This window comes from Bactrocera tryoni, chromosome 4 (assembly GCF_016617805.1).
Source record: "Bactrocera tryoni isolate S06 chromosome 4, CSIRO_BtryS06_freeze2, whole genome shotgun sequence".
Lineage (NCBI taxonomy): Eukaryota > Metazoa > Arthropoda > Insecta > Diptera > Tephritidae > Bactrocera > Bactrocera tryoni.
In genome coordinates, this window is record NC_052502.1 from 76340137 (window position 1) to 76361518 (window position 21382).

Consider the following 21382-nt stretch of genomic DNA (forward strand, 5'->3'; position numbering starts at 1 on the left):
CCTACTAAGCCACCACATAGTTTAATATTTTTTTGTTCTTTGTAGTGAAATCACCAAAAATATGCTCTACGCCACCACCTGGCACACTATATCAATGTTGTTTGGAAAATTGTTTGTTAGTGAATTAGTTTTGTTTTGAACTTTTCTTTTTGTTGTTTGAAGTGTTTTTGTAGTTGAATTAACACGATGAGACACAAAATAGCTGCACACTCACCAGCTCCGGTTACACTACGCTGTGTTGTGACACAAATGGAAGGTGTCGGCGCCACCGCTGCGAATACGCAAATAACTCTTACAACAATGTTATTGTCACAGTAGTGACCAGCCACCACGGCCAAACTTGGCACACACACTATAGCCGCTTTTCCAACTCACTAAGGATTGTAGCACTCGCCTCTATATAATTGCTGGCATTTGGCACAGCATCGATGTGCGGCGGTTGTTCATCGCCGGGAAATACCAACTGCGGCAATAGCGGTAGATCTATAGCAGCTAAGTCATCAAATGCGGGCAATTGTGTTTGTTGTAACTCGGGCGGTTGGTGTGGCGTCAACTGTTGCTGCAAATGTACATCGTACTCATTTCTGATATTAATGAGCTGCTCAGCTTGACGCTGATGTTCCACAATAATTTCATCCAGTTGCTGATTGAAGTTCTGTGGCACATTTAGAGGCAAAAATTGCGCATGTTGTTGGCACAAATTGCGTGCATTCGCTTGTATGCTCTGCAGTGACTGATCGATGTTCTCCAAAGAATTGTTGATGACTTCATGGATTTCTGTCGTACTTGCAATTGGCATAGTGGTTGCGGGTGGCGTTAGTAGCGTGCTCATGCAAGTTTTCGGTTGATGAATGATTTCTTCAATGTATATTTTGGTGCTCTTTTTTTTGCCACCGCTGCAATTGCCGCTGCTACAACTAGCTGCCATTACCGTTGCACGTGCACGCTTTAACGCGGGTGTATGTGTTGCATTGTTCACATCGAATTCACCATTTGTCGATGCAGTTAGGCGCTGTTCCAGCGCGCTCCGCTGACTTGTGGATGCCCCTGTATTCATCTGCAGCACGCTTGGCCGCATCAAATTCGCTTGCGTTGCATCTATGTACATGGAATCGGACGAAGCAGTGTTTTGATCATTCGCAACATCTTCATCACTGCTATCTATTGAGATGGATGTATCACTGCTATCGCTGCAGCTTTGCGGCCCTCTTTGCGCTCTACGCAAATCTCTACGCGCTTTTCGTCGTATATTTCTGCGCAAATTCTTAGCAGCAATATTCACCACGGACAACGATTGCATGATTGAGCTGCGCACCGAGGAGACTTCCGGCGGCACCAACATCAGACGTCGACTTTTTGTTCGCTCATTGTCTGCCTGTGTAGCGGTATCTTCACCGCAGCCTGTGCCATTACCTTGCGTACGACGTGTTTGTAAATTGTCAATTAAAAACATTACACTGCGTTCCAAACGTACGGGATCGTGAGAGGCAGGTGCATCCACCGTTGAAGAGATGGGCAAATTCGAATGTATAATTGTAGAAAAGCGTCGCTTCATATCCTCCATGTAATAACGGCCCTCCTCCTCATCCAACAGCGTGTTGATGCAAACGAAAGAGTAGACATTACGCTCGGTGTCTACGGTATCGTAGTAACCCTGCGAATGCAGATAAATAAAGGTTCCATTCCGTGCGAGTAGGCGATAATAGCTTTCACCTTGCTCGTCAAAATTGTCGTACATCTGGCGTAACGCAACAATTACCCAGCGCACATCATCGTGGTGTATGAAAGAGAACGGGCTAAGATTGTAGACCTGCAATGGAAGATGAAAATAGTACGCGTGCATTAATAAGTAATTTAAAGCAGTAACATCCTGGAAAATATGATTTATTTTGTTTGACTGAAAACAATCCTCAACTAAAATGTAAACAAATATGTCATAAGAAGTCAAACCCTCACACATACTCACGACATCTCATTGACATTTAACAGTAAACACAGGTACATAATAACGATTATATCACCTACAATAGCTTATCTTTGTTTAGAAATTTACTACAAAATAGAAAAAAGTAGAATATAAAAAATTGAATAGAAAAAAATAGAATAGAAAAAAATGTTATAACAGCTTTTATTGGCATTTCTACGCTATGCCTAGTACCAGAAACAGTGAGCTTATCTTAAATACTTTTATTTTTTATAAAGTGAAAAAAATAAGAATATGCTTATTACGAGCTGCCAGCTTTTCTTGTAATAAAATATATAGTCTATCATTTAGCAAGCCTCATTTGATACATTATCTAGGACAACGTGGCAATATTTTGAATTTATGATAAAAAACCTGCTTATTTTTCAAAGAAATAAAAATTTTAATTGCGAAAGAAGTGCGACTGAGAAAAAAACTATTTGTAAAAATAAATAAAATGCAAGTAATCAAAGTGATGTCTGTCTGTCTGTTTGTATATACATATGTATATACGGAACTAGTCCCTCAATTATTATGAACATATCAGGGCCATTGTATTTGATGAATTTAAATAAGAAGAATTTAATAAATATAAAAAATTAAATAAATTGTGGATTCAAAAAATAAAAATTAGAAGTTATTTTACTAGTCACATATGTATGTACATATTTATCATATACGTATGTATATGAGTACAAAAACCCAAATACATACATACATATGCTAGAATTATCAACGAAGGACTTAAAATAAGTAAATAGAAATATACAGACACAATTTACATACATACATATGTATACGTACATTAGCACGCGCATACAAACATACTATGTATACAAGTGTAGATAAAGTTTCGCATATAATTGGTCGTAAAAACCATGAACTCCTCAATGCTATCTGCAGTACTTCTGCCATCTAATCAAGCTACATACTAGAAACATATTTGCAAATATATAAATACACAAAACACACATTTATGTATGTATGCATTTACTTATAACAAATATAAAATATAACATACAGCCACAGACCGGACGTCATACGATAGTGCCGAACATAACCTCAAATTGTGAAAAACTTATAGTTCGATTCTTATACATATTTACTTATGATGTATGCAATGTTTAAACATAAAAATTTATTTGTTTGTGTCAATCACAAACAGATGTACATACTATGAACCATTTTAATAATTGATGATGTTTTTTTATGCAGTCAATGCTGCAGCGCTATACTGTAAATCAAAAAACTACACCTTTGTCAACAAGGAAATTAATTATGTGTGAAAACTTGGCCTAAACCCGTCGGGATGGCTCACGCCAGACCATTATTAATTATATTGTATGAATGAAAGTCTCTTTTTATGAATGCTTACTTGTATAAAATTAACTGCTACGTACATATGTACATACTATGTATGTGTATAAATGTATCTGCGTTCTTTTACTATTCCCCCATCTATACAACAGACCTACAGCTTCTACATATATGCAACTCCCGCAGGGGTCACGGACTGCGATTAGATAAATTGTTTTATTTACAAGCGTTTGAAAAATATTGCAAAAAAAAGAAAGATAAATAAAAATAACATTAATAAATAAAATAATAAGTGAAAGCTCATGCGAATAAAATAGTTCTAAATAAATATTTATAGCCAATTCTATTTCTAACAAACCATTTAATAGCGCTGGCGGTGTGCGTCGACTCACATACATATGTACATATCTATCTTAGGCAAGCATACAAATTGTTACTTGTAGATATATAAATATGTATGTATATTTATATTTGTAGGTACGTGTGTTTACGCACGTATGTATATAGCATTTTTTCACAGTATGCCATAAACAAAATACCTAAATATATATGTACATACATACATACATGTTTACATCAAAGTGTATGTAGACTTATGTGTGTCATTTTAACCAACACAATCACTGCGCCCATTTTAATTTATTATTTTCTAACTTATCATTAGTAGAATGCATACACATACATACATATGTATGTATGTACATATTTACTGATTTGCAATTTTTTATAGTAAGTTATACTTGTAATATATTAATAAACTGTGCGGCTGTACATAGTTAAGCCATAACGCCATTGTTAGCTATTCTTTTATTTTTATTATTTGTTACTTCAAAAATGCTTCCCACCACCAATTCTTCAATGTAACAAAATTATAATTTTGGTCATATAAAATTAAAATCAGTCAATCTTTTATTTTATTAGCACACATACATACACTTCACAAAACCCGTTTGAACACATACATACCTACATATGTATGTAGATATGTACGTACCCTCGAACATATAAAAAAATAAAAATTTACATTTTTTACGTAAAATCAAAAGAGTTAAATCAAAACCCGAGTGCTTTTTGATTTTTCTTGTCTCTTGATTTGGGCGATTACCTACTTGATCATTTGATTTTTTTCGGTTGAATGGCAGTTCAATACGCTTAACGCGAATGTCTTTACCGTTGAGCAGAATAGCAAACAAATACTACACACAACCATACATATTAAAATATGCTTAAATACAATATTATTTAAATGTGGGATTAATTAATTCTACTAATCCAGCAAAGTCATTTTGACAACAAGAAATCAAATATTATGCTCTGAAGTCTGCTGAACAGCTGTGTGTACATATGAAAATAGACAGACGGACAGAAAACCATATTGTTTTCGGCTGTTCAAAATAAAAAATGCTAAACATTTTATCGTTTAGTTGTTTTGTTTTATACTTTTTAGCTGTTTTGTATTCATTTGTTGAGCAGAATAAGCGCTCGTATATATGTACATATGTACGAGTATACAAATAATTGTATCAATAACGCAAATATCATCTAAAAGCAATAAACATATGTACATACAAATACGTGTACTTTGACTGATAAGGCGGCTAAGAGAAACAAACAGAGCAAAAATACACTTTCAGCAAAGCGAGACTTCTACCGACCGAACCTACCCGAAGCAAATAATTGAGCTATTTATATTTATTTATTAAATGACTCTTTACGGCAATACCTGCATTTTTAGCACTTAGTTGCCACACAAATTTGTCTAATTATCTATTACAATATTACATATAAATATGTACCTACATGCACATACATATGTGTGTGTATATTTGCAACTGTGATTTTTAACTTTTTATGCCTAATGCTAAAAATGGTGGTAAACAACCTTACCTCATCTCTCATGTATCCAGCCACCAGCCCGATACGCTGATCACAGTCAATTATTCGTCCGTCTATTAAGTGCCGTGTTCTATATTCCATGCGTCCGCTATTCTCGCTCGTTAGATAATGGGTAATCTTTGGTGTATGTATGATGCGTGCCATAGCTACAAGCACCACATCGTTGCCACTTATGCCGTGCAGTGCGGCTTGTGCTATAACATCATGCTGCATTGCATGGACACCTTCAGTTCCATTGTAACGTGTTCGCCGCAAAACATGTGAAACAATAGGAAATGTGCCATTTGAGCAAGAGTAGTCGCTGCGTCGAAAACAGCCATCAATTCGGACCAATTCATACTTCCGATTCGCCTCTGAACGTGTACCCGCCCGTGCTAAACGTACAACAAATGAACGCTTATCATTACGCAAGCGTTCATTGATGTCTTTCAAAAACGTATCAGTGTTTTCATTGCTGTTACTATCATTATTTTGCTGCTGCATTTGATATTCGTGACTGCAACGGAATAGCGCTTCCATGTCACGTGGTATTAGTTGTTGCAGCATATTCGGATGATCGTCTGGATGTGTTATGCTCAGTATATTTTGTCCATAGAGATCCGATTGACAATGTCCGAGTAATTTCTCCACACTGTTTGATACTACGACAATTTGTCCATGACAGGTTAGTGTTATAAAGAAGCTGTCTAATAAGTATGTCAACGCATCCGCAAAATTCGGATCTTGTGAGAGCTCTGTCATTGTCTGTTTTCTTGGCACTGATTTACCAAATATGTATTGCAAACGAAAGCCATGCGCTGCACACCTTAGTATACCGGTCCTGTCTAATCGTCGCGATGAATCCGCCGCCTGTGGCACTATGTTAGCTAGTTCCCGTATACTTGCATTTACTTTGTCCCGGCGTTGCTTTTCGGCTAAATTGCGTGCCTCACGTCCACTATGTGACCCGGCTGTCACATTCCCTTCCGCATCAATTGATCCCATTACTTTTGGCATTATGGACAAACACTTTTCGTACAATATCTCTACAACTAGTTTTCACTTGTAAAATAATTATTAACTTTTCCGATTTTTTTGTATTCACAATGGCTGCTGGAGATCATACGCCATTCCTTGGTGCTTCGCCCTACACTGTCCTAAGCAATATTCGTCGTATTTTTTCTCAAGGTCTCACTTCTATAGGTCTGGATACCGCCGCACGCACCGCACACCCCTCTTAAAATCTTATTCAATGTTTTCTTTTTCTTGTTTGGTTGCGTGTCCGTTCTCACTTTTTTACGTACTACTCGTCATAGATCCAATTTATAACTAATAAAAATTTCACGCGCGTTGCTAACTTCACACAAATTCGTGATTAATAGTTTTCACAGATTTTTCACCGATATGAGCGTTTTTCACCTTTTCTGATTCTCTTTTATCAAACACTTCAAATGGAAAATTCTTGTTTTGTTATGCCTGCTTCTTTCATTTCATCTGAACAGGGTTAGCAACGTTGTTGGCATGACAGTTTATCAAGTATAAAAATACAGAGTGATTGCAATATAGCAAACATTTTATGAATGCAAGCGATTAATAATTGTTTACCAACTTTTTGCTATATATGTATATACATATATAGTATATATATTACATACTTTCATAGCGAATAATAATATTTTTGTATCAATACAACTTTTATACTACACTAGAAACATGTTAAATTATGTACTTGTACCGTGATCGCCCTGTTTCCCGTGTATGTGTATGTTTTTTTGCTATTATATTTGACAATTAACTTCATATAGTTTTCTATGGATGCAATTTTCTATGAAAGTTCAACGAACAGATTAATTTGCAAAAAATGATACAAACTTGTAGAAAATAGTAAAAATTGAACGGCGGAAAATCGCAGCGCAATGTCGCGACCTTCCACTATATCTGTGGAGCCCAGTTCACCAGTGCAGAAGGTATGGAAACCAGAGTGTAAGTATTATTTATGTGCCTTGTATCCCTGACCACAGCTAATATGTTTCTTTGTTAGTGTATAAAATACAGCTGGAAGCGCCCACGCCCAAGCCTTTACACCGCACACGGCCCTTAACACTAAATGTCATCAATAATGAAGGCCATTGTTATGGTCCAGAGTACCACGGCGCAATGGGACATCTAGAAGCTGAACAACTTTTGTCCAATAAAACAGATGGCACTTACTTGTTGCGTCGTAGTCCCAAAGCAGATGATTATTTTACTTTAAGCGTGCGTTTTAATTATCGTACCAAACATTTTAAGATTTATTACAAACCTGGCAAAGGACACTACTTACAAGAACAATCTAAGCACTATGATACCATACACGATTTGGTTGCTGACGGCCTGGTTAATTTTTACATGCAATTACATGCTGCTCCCATCATACTACAAATTAATCAGCAAACGCGCAATTGCTACCAACAGAGCCCATACATGACACTTAACCGACGTAAATTGAGGGCATTATCCCATGAGCTTGGCAAGTCAATGGTGTCAGCGAAAGACAATTGTGGTGTTATAGAAATTACTAACACGGATGTCAATGGTGATTGCGATAGTGTGAAAGCGCCGATAAATAAAGAAGTTACCAACAAAATGAAGGACGCCAGTGATACCGCCGACTTGATACTACCACTTGTCTATGAAAAGGCACATAACTTTAAGGTGCATAACTTTAAGGGTCTCAATTGGTGTGAGTTTTGTGCGAATTTTCTTTGGGGTTTCACTGCACAGGGAATGAAGTGTGAAGCATGCGGTTTCATGGCGCATTTCAAATGTGCAGAGTTAGTGCCGGCCAAATGTGTGCCGGATATGAAGCTCATACGTGGTGTATTTGGCACTGATTTGACCACGGTGGTGCAGCTGTATCAGAGCAGTGTACCATTCGTTGTGAGACGTTGTGTGGAAGAGGTTGAGGCACGTGGTATGTTGCAAGAGGGTATATATCGTGTGTCGGGCTTTGCAGATGAAATAGACGCACTCAAATTAGCGCTGGATCGTGATGGCGAAAAGACGGACATGTCAGAGGGCGCTTATGGCAATGTAAATGTGATAGCTGGCACGTTGAAACTCTATCTGCGTCTACTGCCTGTGCCGCTCATCACTTTTCAGGCTTACCCGAGTTTTATGCAAGCAGCAAGTAATTAACTGAAGTCTATGAAAGTTTATTAGCAATTATTGAAAAAACATTTTACTTCTTATAGGAAGCCCTAACGCTGCAGAGCAGATAAGTAATATGACTGAGGCGGCTAAACGTTTACCGCCAGCGCATTACAATTGCCTCAAATTTATGGCGGAGCATTTAAAAAGGTATTTCAACATTCAGCCAATTAAATTGTTATTTCTTGATTACTTTGTGAATTCTTTTTTTAGAGTGGCTTCCCATTACGCGGCTAACAAAATGAACGAGCATAATTTAGCCACTGTATTTGCACCAACACTGATAGCTACTCCACAGCATTTGACCAATTTAACGGAAGAGATTTTTATGTTATCAACATTAATTGCAAATTGCGCGGATATTTTCATTTAGTCACATATTATACACACTTTTACGTCGATTTAATTGCAGAGGGCATTAAATTGAGGAAGCTGTGCAACTTTTATCACACAGGTCTTAGGCAATATTTACGAAAAATTATTAAGTAACATAGCTTGAGTAAATGCCGTAGGCCACGAATTTAAATACATTAAAATTAGTTGAGGAATATTTAAAACAAATTTTACACATTCTTAAATTTCATACAACTTTTTTATGTATAAAACCAAAGTATTTTTTATGTAGTAATAAAAAATGATGATACGCATTCAAACAAGTTGTGATATTTTGCAGGCTAGTTGCAGCAGTTGGTACCAATACTGGAACATTTTATATTTTTTTGGCTATTGTTATTATATGTATGTTTAACAGATTTTTTTTTTTTTGATCCTTATACATATATCGAATCTAGGGTAAATCGAGTATATCAAAAACGTGGAGTAAAGAAGAACACAGCGTAAACGTTAAAGGCAAAGAATACTCCACGACGAGCAATCACAAGTGGGCGGGTGGACAAATAGATATGTTTCTTTACAGAAAATATGGTGTTGTGTTCTGTTGTGGTATGACTCGATCCGTTTCTGGCACCGCATTAAAAATACTGGTTGTGCGATCTTTCGCAGTTTTAAACGTCAAAATCGCAGCTACATTGCCACAACGATAGCAATAGTTGGGCGCTGACCACACTGTTACAAGCTTACTATCGAACATGTATTTAATACCTTCGTTAACCAGCTGATGTGCACGACAAATCAATTCTAAATTGTTAATATTCATAAAGTCCTTTGTCACAAGCTGGCCGAATAACCAACCAGCACCACGCGGACTTTGGCCCCTAAAAATGCACATGTATTAAACATAATTTGCAAAAAACAAACGTCCTTTTTGTACTTACCACAGGTCCATATCTTCTGGATCCGACCAGACGAGATCACAGAATGCACCCTTATAAGGAATTTCACCATTGCGGTCTATAGTACGTATTTGGTCAAGTGTGATAATTTCTGGACTGAGGCCACCATGCACGCATAGCACCTCCTCATCAATAATCTAAAAATAAACGATTAGTACAAAATTTTAATTTAAATCTTTGCCAGTCTAACCGCAGCAATTGTCAGCAGGTCAAAAACTTTGCAACAGTATTTCCATGCATTAGCGTTTCCATACTTTGTGAAACATTCATCGAAAAAGCCATACACTTTGGTAATTTGTCGCGATTCGTGATTTCCACGCAGCAGCGTAATACGGTCAGGATAACGTGCCTATTAGTATAAACGAAGAATATATCAATGTTGAAAAAATGACATAAATCAAATGAATTTGAAAGCTCACCTTCAATGTAAGCAGACGTGTCAATGTTTCGAGGCTATAATAGCCACGGTCTACAAAATCACCCATGAAAATATAGTTGGTATCAGGTATTTGACCACCTGTGCGGAAAAGTTCTTCCAAATCGTAAAACTGTCCATGTATATCACCACATACTGTGACGGGCGTGCTAACTGGTTGTATGTTGGATTCCTCAAGTAAAATTTCACACACGATATCACAAAGCTTTTTCAAGTCATTCTCTGGCAAATATTTACATTCCTTAACTGTCTCAATCCACTTATCGAGATCCGACATTCTGATTATTTTAGTTTTCACAAAATAATTATTGTTTTATCTGCTTTATTAAGACTAATTTTTAGAAGATTTCGCGATAAATTCTATATTAAACTTTGGGTGGATTTGTGCTAACACAGGCTGCAATTATTGTTTTTGCAGAGGTGCTGATGACAGTTGAAAATGTCAAACGGTTGAATTATATGTGCTGCTTCTTATTGAAAAGTCGTTCACAGTAATGAAGTCTACGTTGTATGCAACTATAACGTTACGGCTACCGAAACTCGAATTCATAGAAGGAATTAGCACGGAAACTTACCATGCAACTCATTCTGCTCACTGTGTAAGAAAGAGATGAACGATCACACATACACAATAGTTCCGTTTACAATTGTCAATAGTGTCGTAATATACTCGCAGAAACTTTAAGTGAAATCCCTGATAGCGGTTGGGTAATTAACCGGTTATTTAACCAACTTACTTTCTTTAGTTAGGTAACTTGCAGTGTTGTTGTATATTTGAAATAATTTGCATAGAAACTAACACATACACACGTCAAAATAATCTAACGGGAGATTCAGGAAACGCGGTTGTTTGACTCCAAGTACGCCATTTACTAGGAGGAGGGCGGTAAATGTGATAATGACATAACTATGAATGACGTGCCGTGCATAGTCTGGTCGGAGTATTGTGCAATCTCGTCCACGCAATCAAAAAATTATTTCTACGAATGCATCAAAACAGAAACTTCTTCGAGAGTGATCCATTGTGTTCCTTAACGGGAAGCATGGACGCCTTGCTATGCAGCCATTCAATGAGAAACTTCAAGAGGGATCCTGTTGTCGTAGCAGTGCAGTGTTTGGACACGTCTGAAGTTCCTTCGTCTGCGTTTCAATTAATGGCTGACCGTCCTATTGCTAAGTTGCCAACAACGTTTCTTTGACAAAGACAAATACACAATTTCGTGAACCGTAAGAACGTATTACCGATCGCGTCAACATTAAGTTTTCATTTCGTAATTTATTGACAATCTCAAATTCAATTTGAGGTTATGCCATACATATGTACTCGTATGTATGTATATATTAAAGCACGGTAAAAATTGGAATTTAATTTCAACATCTGCATAAAATTTGCAAAAATAATTTTTAATGCGAATAATAAATAATAATTAAATAAATGTACAAAGATAACCCTAAATACAGGCAACGTCTGGTCTCAAATAGGATTTGTTGGTATGAGGTGAACTTTATATGAAACTAGAGGTTGATAAGACCTTATTAATTATTGATAAGAAAGGCGAACAATTTTAGAAAAACAATTGAAAAAAGATAAGAAAAAACGGGAAAAATATCTTTGTAGTAGGGAGTTAATTAGCGGGCGAAATTAGATTTCGAAGCTAGATAAGCTGATGTATATATGAGCAACTTTTATTAGTAACATTTCCTTTGGACTAAATACAATAAAATACCATAAAAAGGATTTGAACGAGAATATAACATTGCTTTCGGAAAAGATGCAATAAATACTGCATGTGTGGTCACTGTGTATAAACACACGCTAATTATTTACTGTGTTTGGGTTAGCAGTTGATTGCGATGACTTGCTTAATTTTTTGATTATAAATATACATATAAGTATGTATAAGGTGTTTACTATATTTAAATACTTGTGAAAACAAAAACACGAGTATATTAAGGCATAAGTGTGAATATACGTACGTACGTATATATGTATGTACACATTTTGATAAGCGCCTAACGAAAAAACAAATGTATGTAATATGAATATAGTTATTTACAGGGTGTATGTGTAGGGAGGGGAGGTCTGATTGTAGACGGCGATTATCAGTAATGTTATAGATATACATATGTCTGTATGTTTATACATATGTACATACGTATGCACTTCGGTAGTGGCGTATGCCCATATATAACTATTTTCCACTATTTACGTTTACAACCAATAGATCCGAACAAAATTTTTTATTGTCAAAGTGACATTGCCTTATCTACAAACATATGCAAATGCAAACATATTTGACGTTTGCAATGATTAATTTGTGCAAAAAAGTAATAATTTACAGTTTTTATGAAACAATTTTATTAAATTTCACGTCAGTCGATTTAAATTTCATCAGCATTCGGGATAACATTACGCCATTGGAAGCTAAATAACACTTAGGTACTATTTGCGCGCCGTAATGTCAATAAGTGCAATACATGGGTGTAAAGAAAGCCATTCTATGAAATTCGGGGCTACGTTACTGGAACGCACCCGGATTTTCATACGGCCAAGAACTGCCAGCTGAGCACCTTTCAAAATTATTTGTTTAGGGATGTTTTCCGTCGCTACAAAACAGCAAAAGTTTAAAGAAGCGAGCGCGAAACTACAACTGTTACCATACATACATATTTCATATACAGTTACCATAGTGAAATTACCGTTAGAATAACAGTTCGACGAGCTAAACTTTTTTTACCATTAAAGAACGGTATTTTTTGTTTATTTATTTATTATGTTTTTTGAAATGTTCTGAAAATTGACCCTTTAACCGTTGGAATACAAATTCCACAAATGCGTGTGGAAAATGAACACGTGATATTTGGCTGGCCAAAAACTTTTAATTTATAGTCAATAACTCTTATCTAGCCAATAACTTAGAAAGCTTTCATGAAAGATCTTGGACAATAATTTTTTTCTTAGTCCCGATAAAACAAAATAACTGAAGTCATAAATAAAAATTGTGAAGTAGACCACAAACCAATACGTTAGCGATAACATATTTTCTCCTCTAATCTTGAGTTCGCTTAGCACCATAATCAAATTGGAAGTCCATTACTTAAATTTTAGACAACTTACATAACGCCTAAAAAATATTCCTTCGTAATATTTCTAAATTTAGTAAGTATTAGACTTTTGGTGGGAAAAAATATTGCACATAAAGAATTGGATATTTTGGTAAATAGATTGCATGAGTAACGGGAAATAGATTGCATGAGAACGCCAAAATTTGAAAATTTTACAGATGTCAGTTATTTGAAGTGTAACGGTAATATGAGATAAGGACTCAGAAACCGCACTAGTCATCAACGAAATACATATGTATGTACGTACGTATATACATACATATGTATATGTTTTGAGTACATAATATTAAGCTGTTGCTACGAGAGAGCTTTAACCGATTTTGTAGAGATGTTGAAATAAAATTTTTATTTATGAGCATAGTTTTAAGCTTTAACAAGCTTGAGTACACTAGCACTGCGGAATAATGGAATTTTGTTTAAACCCAACAAAATATTGAAAGCTTTCATTAATTCGTTTGTATGTGTGTGTGCAAATGGCACTGATAATGATTACCGACTGATATCACCGCAAAAAAGGAAGTTTACACGCGCATCTGTTTGTACATACATATGTATGTATGTACATACGTTTCAGCTAATTATAGTGAAAAACAAGGCTATAAATCGCAATAGTAATCAACATTAATAAATATACTCCGAGCAACAATGTTAGATGGAGCTTTTTACTTAATCTTTAGTTATGCACAGGGCAAGAACGATTGAAGAGAAGTCGGGCATACTATTTAATGGGAGGGTTTATAATAGCAGCGCATGGCAAGGATTGCATATCCATAGACTTCAGTCGCAGCCGAGACTACTCCTGGTGGATAGAAAAAATCGAAAAAAGTATTTTATTTTTTTATGAAAAGCAGGTACGGCTTGCTGAGACGGCTTAAGAGGCCATAACCAATTTTCAGTCAGAAAAAAACATGATTTTTTTTAAATGGCATTTAATTTAATGAGTAACTTGAAAATATGTACATTTGTAGAAATTAATTGTGAAAAATTTTGGATTGCCTTGATTCCGCAGCAGATCTGCAGGAGGTCCAAAAACAGGTACCTGGTTACGAACCTAATTATTATGTGTAAAATTACCTCAAATCCGAAAAAAAAATATTACTACAGATGGTAATGATCGAGTAACAAGCCATCTGTATATATTGAATAAAAACAACGCGCACATCACCAAAATAAAGAATGGCTCGGTCAAAAAGGGTTAAGTTAAGTTAGACCTGACATAAAGAAACTGCAGTTTGAAAGTTCTAATGGCGTTACGAAAAGAAGAGGAGTCTACATGTCGAATTTTCAACGGCGAGTGGCCACAGTTGGAAGTGACGGTGATAATAGGCTCTATATGAATATCGAGTATACACTCAAGATCCGATTTGAGCTGGACAGTTCCATATCGTCTGAAGTGCAAACATACAAATATTTTAATACCAATTCCTTCCTAACTCAGCTATATGCTCTAGGTGCTTGTGTGAAGCCTTATTCCCGCCCACCGTTTTTCGCTCGCGTATGCTTTTCTGCCGTCTTTTTTCTATGATCGTTGTAAAAAACAGTTTTTACTTGGGCTGGAGTCGCATCTAAGGCTTATCGCTCTCGTCTGTTGTGCCGAGAGCTTTTTACTGCCAAAATTTTTATTTATAATACCTTAAATACATTGACAATACTAATCGCCCGAAATAAAAGCGGAGCCAACATCCAATCCGTACTGATCAGAACTAGCAGTCGTGTTGTCGTTGTCGAAGTGAACACGCGAGGGCGAAATACAGCGGCTGCCCCCAACGAATGTTTACCATACTTAGTGTGCAATCATCAGACGGAGTAGCTTCGCTTTAGTTAACTTAAATAGCGCATGCTTTATGCGAAGAAGCTTAATTGAGAATAAGTATAATAATCATTTCATGCTCACACAACACAACGCGTACTCAGTTGAGTAATAGGCAATCGACAATTGAAATAAATGATTGAATTAAAATATTGAACAACAGTCAGTGAAGTAAGACGTACACGCGCGGAACTATGCACTAAATATAAACTGAAGCACGAATTGTACAAAATTACTATTTTCTAATCGTTAATAAAAAAAACCAAAAATAAATCAATTTATTTATACTATATTAAAAAAAATACTGGAAAAACTTTGAAAATATTAAATTAATTATACACAAGAAAATTAAATAAAAATTATTAAGAAAAATGGAAGTATATACATCAGACAGCAGCGACACAGACTCGCGGGAGCAAAAAACACTGGATTATGGACGTATGAACCTCACCGTAATCACACTGGAAGACGATTTGCATGCGAAGAAGGCGCTCAAAACACACAAGGATTTCGAGACGTTGCTGCTGAATCATAACCGACTCACACAACTGCCGCCAGCGCTTACTAAATTCGTCAATTTGAAAGTACTGGATTTGAGCTCCAATTGTTTGACACAATTGCCTGAGGCTATTTGCAATTTACCGTTAGTCACATTGATTGCCAAAAATAACAACTTGTCCAACAAATCATTGCCGAAATCGTTTGTGATGCGCAACTCAGCCTTGAAGGAGCTGAATTTGAGCGGCAATCAGCTGACGCACTTCCCTGAGCAGGTGCTAGAGCTGCGCCAGTTACGCTACTTCTACGCCGGCGCAAATAGGATAACAGCAATTTCGAAGGATATATGGAAAATGCAAAGGTGGGCAATAGTGTTACGTTATTGAATTTGATATTGTGCGAGTTGATAGAAATGACAGTTGTGCGTTTTTAAGAAATTAATGTGTGAATATATTTTTTTTTGTTGTGTGTATCTGCTTCTACAATAGTAACTTTTTATAATAGTCGGAATCTGCAGTATTTTCGCAGCAAAAAAACTATCCACGCGCTGGATCGTTGTACAGTGAACAAGGGGACAATTCCAACCGGGACCTGGCAGGTTTTGTTTCTCCAACAATTCGCTACAATCCTACGTAATCTTCTAGCCCTGGTTTTCTTTCTACGGCCCTGACTATATGCATACAAACATATCATACAATAACAAAATGGGTTTACTACTTACATATGTATGTATGCACAAATGTATGTACTTGTATGAAGGTTGTCTAACTAAACAACAGTTATGAAATTAATTTTATATAAAACTGTCTGTGAAAAAACTTTGTCATATCAGCTATTTTTCCTTTTAAAACTTTGAAAGCCGCACTGAACCTTTTCGGTCGAAGATTATCAGTTCGAACAGCGTTATACGTATAGACTTATATTATATGTTAAGAAAATCTGACTACAGATGCTGATTATCTATGAAATACGTTTGGTACCGCGCCGTTAACTTTTATTGAAAAGATTTTTTCACATACATACATATGTATATGTATGCATACAAACATGCATGCATGCCTATGTATGAGAGCGTAAATCCAAGAAATAATGCTTATTTACTCACTCTGTACTTCCAACAGGGGCTAAAGTGAACAAGTTGCTTGTCACGCTCTGATTCGCGACTAGGTTAGTGAGTATTCCGCTATGTGCTCTTCTTAACATGATCTTCTTTTTACATTAGTAGCATGTAAGGCGTTATATTTGAATATTTAAGCTAGTTTTATGTTTTCGAATCAATTTATGAACTGACACGTGTGATATTACGCATATTTGATTAAAAATTCAGTCGGAAATATTCCACAGCGAATTGCATTAGCGCAGCGTTTGATTTTCTTTCATATAGTTGTTGTTGTTGTTGTCGTTGAGATAATTTTGAATGCTGTCGAGTTGACAGCCTTTGGACGCATAAAAAACGGCTGAGTTCCGCGTACGTAGATCCAACTGCAGTGGGCGTGGTGGCTTCTAAAGTTTGCAAAGATATAACATTTATTACGAAAGCCCGGAAAATCAATTTTCAACACAATTTTAAGGTACCTTAAATGCTTTGACACCCGCACCCATTGTTTTCACGGTTAACGATTATTTGAACTCATATTCAATATTGAATGTAAACAATTTCATTCAGCCACATTTTGTTTTCAAATCCTCGGTTGTAAACAGATTTTCTGCAGGAATTAGTAATTTCCTCAATAAATCAATTTCTTTTTAAGTTTTTGCATACAAAAATATCATATACATATGTATGTAATTATTAACGATTATTTGTTTAACGCACAACACTTGAGTTGTTTTTATTGGCCTGCAATATGAAAAAACGATAACATGTTAGTGATAACAAGCAATAACGATAACTGATACAAATTAATATGAGTAATAACAATAGCCGCATAGTAAATTAATAACATGACAGCTACCAAGATGCAATTACAGTACTTTTAATATATGCGTATACAATTTAAAACTAATAATGTAAAAAACGTAAAAAGTACCAGAAATCCCACACATCATATACATACATACGTAGTTAAGCACTTCACTTTCAATGGCATTTGAACATGTGTCAAACGCAATTCGGTTTTTTAAATTAATTGTTTTCTAGAGTTTTTCCATTTATCTAACTCTCATTTTGACATACGCTGTTGTGTGGGCCGGCGCTTATCATGTCAGCCTTTACATCAAAAGTGTGTTTACCAACGCAATAACAAAAAAATTAATGGCACTATTGCCTGTTTGTGCTTAACGATAGACAGCCTTTGTCTGGCGATAAGAATCTTTGTGTAATCATAAATTAAAAAATACAATAAAGCTATAACAAAATCATAAATAATACTATTATGCACAAAAGGCAATAGATGCTTGGCGGCTCTTCAATGTATTAGGAGACGTTTGAATCAAAAATTGACATTTGTATGTGAACAGCTGTGCATGTACATATGTATGTATGTATGTACATTTATGCATATGTATGTACGTAATGCTAGACCTAAGTGCGTCATAAATAAAACTTTTGATTCTATGCGGATTCAGATGTTATCTGCGTGCGATAGTGTGGAGCAAGATGTTAAAAACAGAAAGTGTTACTAACGCAATTTCATTATTTTCGACTTTTTAAATCGTATATACCAGTATTTATTGCATAACTTGTAGCTAAGCGCAATAGTTTTTTCTTTGTAACGAAAACAATAAAAAAATGTTAACTTCGGTTGCACAAAGCTATAACCGCACAAATAAAAATGTTTCCATACAAGAATTTGACTTTTAAAGCTCTATATAGTTGGATATTACGGTACCTTGGAAAATGAAATTTTTTTCGGATATAGTAGTCTGTTATTGTAGGACAAGTTCGCATATAAACAGAAAGACAGACTGGCTGAGGGATTGGCAGACATGGCTAAATCGACTCAGCTCGACACGCTGATCATTTATGGTGTTATGTTTGAATCAGCTGTTGTTTATGTAATTCGTACTACAAATTTGAATTTAAAATGTGCACACTAAATTATTTATTGTGCAATGCTGCTTAGCAACTGCTCCAAATCTGTAGCTCTAAACTTTACTCGCTTGCTCATAAAAAAATCAAAAAATACATATTAAATATACGCTCATTTCCAGCTTGCAGGTTCTCTCGCTAGGCGGCAATCAAATCAGCGATGTGCCCGACTCCGTGGGCATGCTCAGCCAACTGCAGGCGCTCGTGCTGTGCGACAATGTCATTGAGAATTTACCAACCAGCATCGCGCATTTGAACAGCCTGAAGTCATTGTTGTTGCACAAAAATCGCCTAAGACACTTGCCAAAAGATATTATCGCATTGAAAAATTTAACAGAGGTGTGTAGACACGCATATTTAACAGCTTTAAGCGATTCGTATGATTTTTACATATTTCTATTTTTATCTATTTTTGCAGTTGAGCTTGCGCGACAACCCTTTGGTGGTGCGTTTCGTGCAAGATATCGCTATGAAGCCGCCTACACTGATGGAGTTCGCTGCGCGTGTCGTCAAGTGTACCGGCATACCCTTCGGTCCGGGCATTGTGCCGCGCACGGTCAATGACTATCTACAGAGCGCCAATTGTTGTGTAAATCCCAAATGCAAGGGTGTATTCTTCGACAATCGCGTGGAGCATATCAAATTTGTGGACTTCTGTGGCAAATATCGTGTACCGTTACTGCATTATTTATGCTCCTCCAAGTGCATTGAGCCAGAGCCAGAGCTGCCACAAACGAGCGGTGCTAATGGTTATATGATGCGTAAGGTGTTGCTCGGCTGATGGGAGTACTGGGTGCGGTCAACATTATTGACGGATACTAGAATTACTTGTTGGTTTTTGATTGGAATTTGGAGAAAAGTTACCAACAGACCTTTTGGAAAATTCATTATTTGAATATTCTGCTATTTGGTGGTATTTTTTTTTATTTTACTTTATTGCCATGAGATATGCGGTCTGAATAAGCGAGTCTGTGAAAAATGTTTGAATAATGCTGCGCATTTTTATATATACACATACATACCTACAAAATAATATAAAGAATTTTTGAAGAATTTTATATTTATAAAAGATTTAATAAAATTTGCATTGATTGCATAGAACTGAACTATTAAGACCTAACCTACGAGGGGTCTATGAAGCCCGCTCGTCAACGAGAAAGAAATCTTGGGTAATTATTTTCTACAATAAATAAAAGCAAACGGTAAATATTATACTAAGTGGCTTCTAAAAGTGATAGATATATAGAAATATTCGCACATTATATTGGATAGTCGAAAAAGTCTTTTCGTATTTTGTCAATAGATGTCTTTACAGTCGTATATCTCCAAGTGCTACCAATCACATTGTGTCATACACTAATATGGTTGGAAAGGTGAAACTTTAAGCTTCATTTAACAAAAAAAATTTAGTTCGGGGAAGTTGAAAAAAGTTACAGCTGTTCAAAAATAAGTGAAAATAATTAAGAAATTCGCTATATTTTGAAATTTTGTTTAGAAAAGGATAGAATGCCACGCAAGCCACCAATGAAATATGTGAAGTTTACGGAAACGATCCTGTATCAATTCGCTCGCTTCCGTTCTGGAAATATCGATGTGAAAGATGTACCTCGCTCTGGTCGACCTATCGTTGAAAAAGTCGATGAAATTATGGAAAAGATTGACCAGACCGTCACGTAATCAGCCATGACATCGCTAAGGAACTTAACATTCATCATCAAAAGGTTTTTTGATCCTTTTAAAAAAGGCTGGGTGCAAAAAGAAGCTCGATGTTTGGGTACCACATGAATTGTCTGTGAAAAATTTAATGGACCGAATTAACATCTGCGATTCTTTGCTGAAACGAAATGAAATCGAAACATTTCTGAAGAGAATGGTAACAGGAGACGAAAAGTAGATCAAATACGACAATAATGTGCGAAAAGGATCATGGTCCAAGCGTGGTGAAGCTCAACAAATGGTTGCAAAGCCAGGATTGACGCCTCGGAAGGCTATGCTGAGCGTTTGGTGGGATTGGAAAGGAATCATCCACTATGAGCTGCTCCAGCCTGGTCGAACGATTAATTCTACATTTTTCTGCCAACAACTGATGAGTTTAAAGCAAGCAATCGAAAAAAAAACGGGCAGAACTGATCAACAGAAAGGGCTTTGTCTTCCATCACGACAACGCTAGATCACACACATCTTTGATGACTCGGCAAAACTGGGAGAGCTTAGCTGGGAAGTTTTGATGCATCCACCATATAGCCCTGACCTTGCACCATTGGACTACTATTTGTTTCAATCAATGCAAAACTCCCTTAATGGGGTAAAGTTGGCTCCTGTGAAAATTACTTGTCGCAGTTTTTCGTCGAGAAACCAGTTGTACACTGATGGAATAATGTCTCTAGCAAAAAGTGGTCGACCAAAATGGTACAATTTTTTTAATAAAGTTCATTATAAAAATAAAAATATAATAATTTGATTTTGATTAGAAATGCGAAAATACTTTTTCGACTACCCAATATTTTTTGGTTTCTAACATCCGTCATGCGATTTGCATGAAGTTAGCTGCGTTTGAAGGGGGGTGAAAGTATCTTTTTAATTCTGTAAATTTTCAATAGATAACGCTGCTTGTTATATGAATTTGTTTTGGGGCACATATTGTAAAAAAATAATTAAAAAATCGCGTAAATTTGCTAGTTTTAGGCGAGTAAACAAATATAGTCACCTAACTGTAATAGAAACAGTGTTGTTTGTTTTTGTTGCATATTTATTATTTTTACACGTCTTCGCCGCCACTTAATCATTTCATTTCATTTCATTTCTTGCTGTAGCGTTCAGTTTCCTGGTTTACGACTTTTTACTG

General features: G+C 36.0%; 4 protein-coding genes across 4 annotated transcripts; 2 read left to right on the top strand and 2 right to left on the bottom strand.

Moving 5' to 3' along the window:
* Window positions 1–330: 330 nt before the first annotated feature.
* Window positions 331–6797, bottom strand: LOC120775315. Its single transcript, XM_040105451.1, has 2 exons — window positions 5168–6797; window positions 331–1810 (listed from the first exon to the last, which is right to left on the bottom strand). The coding sequence occupies exons 1-2, from the start codon at window positions 6170–6172 to the stop codon at window positions 353–355; spliced, it is 2463 nt and encodes an 820-aa protein (XP_039961385.1). The 5' UTR covers window positions 6173–6797; the 3' UTR covers window positions 331–352.
* Window positions 6798–6967: 170 nt separating this feature from the next.
* On the top strand, window positions 6968–8997 carry LOC120775316 (N-chimaerin). The gene is made up of 4 exons (XM_040105452.1): window positions 6968–7138; window positions 7197–8324; window positions 8389–8494; window positions 8558–8997. The coding sequence occupies exons 1-4, from the start codon at window positions 7072–7074 to the stop codon at window positions 8715–8717; spliced, it is 1461 nt and encodes a 486-aa protein (XP_039961386.1). The 5' UTR covers window positions 6968–7071; the 3' UTR covers window positions 8718–8997.
* Window positions 8998–9001: 4 nt separating this feature from the next.
* On the bottom strand, window positions 9002–11267 carry LOC120775318 (serine/threonine-protein phosphatase 6 catalytic subunit). The gene is made up of 4 exons (XM_040105455.1): window positions 10056–11267; window positions 9827–9985; window positions 9619–9773; window positions 9002–9558 (listed from the first exon to the last, which is right to left on the bottom strand). Exons 1-4 carry the CDS (start codon window positions 10347–10349, stop codon window positions 9255–9257), a joined length of 912 nt encoding a protein of 303 aa, XP_039961389.1. The 5' UTR covers window positions 10350–11267; the 3' UTR covers window positions 9002–9254.
* A 3606-nt stretch (window positions 11268–14873) lies between these two features.
* LOC120775317 (leucine-rich repeat-containing protein 58) lies at window positions 14874–19749 on the top strand. Its single transcript, XM_040105453.1, has 3 exons — window positions 14874–15867; window positions 18660–18876; window positions 18956–19749. Exons 1-3 carry the CDS (start codon window positions 15380–15382, stop codon window positions 19316–19318), a joined length of 1068 nt encoding a protein of 355 aa, XP_039961387.1. The 5' UTR covers window positions 14874–15379; the 3' UTR covers window positions 19319–19749.
* Window positions 19750–21382: the final 1633 nt, after the last annotated feature.

What these genes read in the sequence shown, in the direction of transcription:
- LOC120775318 (XM_040105455.1), bottom strand. Translation starts at nt 10,349, where the DNA reads ATGTCGGATCTCGATAAGTGGATTGAGACAGTTAAGGAATGTAAATAT. An exon ending in CACGTCTGCTTACATTGAAG is followed by an intron (nt 9,986 to 10,055) that starts GTGAGCTTTCAA and finishes TTATACTAATAG; the next exon opens with GCACGTTATCCTGACCGTAT. An exon ending in CCAGAAGATATGGACCTGTG is followed by an intron (nt 9,559 to 9,618) that starts GTAAGTACAAAA and finishes GTGCATTTTTAG; the next exon opens with GGGCCAAAGTCCGCGTGGTG.
- LOC120775316 (XM_040105452.1), top strand. Translation starts at nt 7,072, where the DNA reads ATGTCGCGACCTTCCACTATATCTGTGGAGCCCAGTTCACCAGTGCAG. An exon ending in GAAGGTATGGAAACCAGAGT is followed by an intron (nt 7,139 to 7,196) that starts GTAAGTATTATT and finishes TTTCTTTGTTAG; the next exon opens with TGTATAAAATACAGCTGGAA. An exon ending in GAGTTTTATGCAAGCAGCAA is followed by an intron (nt 8,325 to 8,388) that starts GTAATTAACTGA and finishes TACTTCTTATAG; the next exon opens with GAAGCCCTAACGCTGCAGAG.
- LOC120775317 (XM_040105453.1), top strand. Translation starts at nt 15,380, where the DNA reads ATGGAAGTATATACATCAGACAGCAGCGACACAGACTCGCGGGAGCAA. An exon ending in GATATATGGAAAATGCAAAG is followed by an intron (nt 15,868 to 18,659) that starts GTGGGCAATAGT and finishes GCTCATTTCCAG; the next exon opens with CTTGCAGGTTCTCTCGCTAG. An exon ending in CATTGAAAAATTTAACAGAG is followed by an intron (nt 18,877 to 18,955) that starts GTGTGTAGACAC and finishes CTATTTTTGCAG; the next exon opens with TTGAGCTTGCGCGACAACCC.
- LOC120775315 (XM_040105451.1), bottom strand. Translation starts at nt 6,172, where the DNA reads ATGCCAAAAGTAATGGGATCAATTGATGCGGAAGGGAATGTGACAGCC. An exon ending in CTGGATACATGAGAGATGAG is followed by an intron (nt 1,811 to 5,167) that starts GTAAGGTTGTTT and finishes CTTCCATTGCAG; the next exon opens with GTCTACAATCTTAGCCCGTT.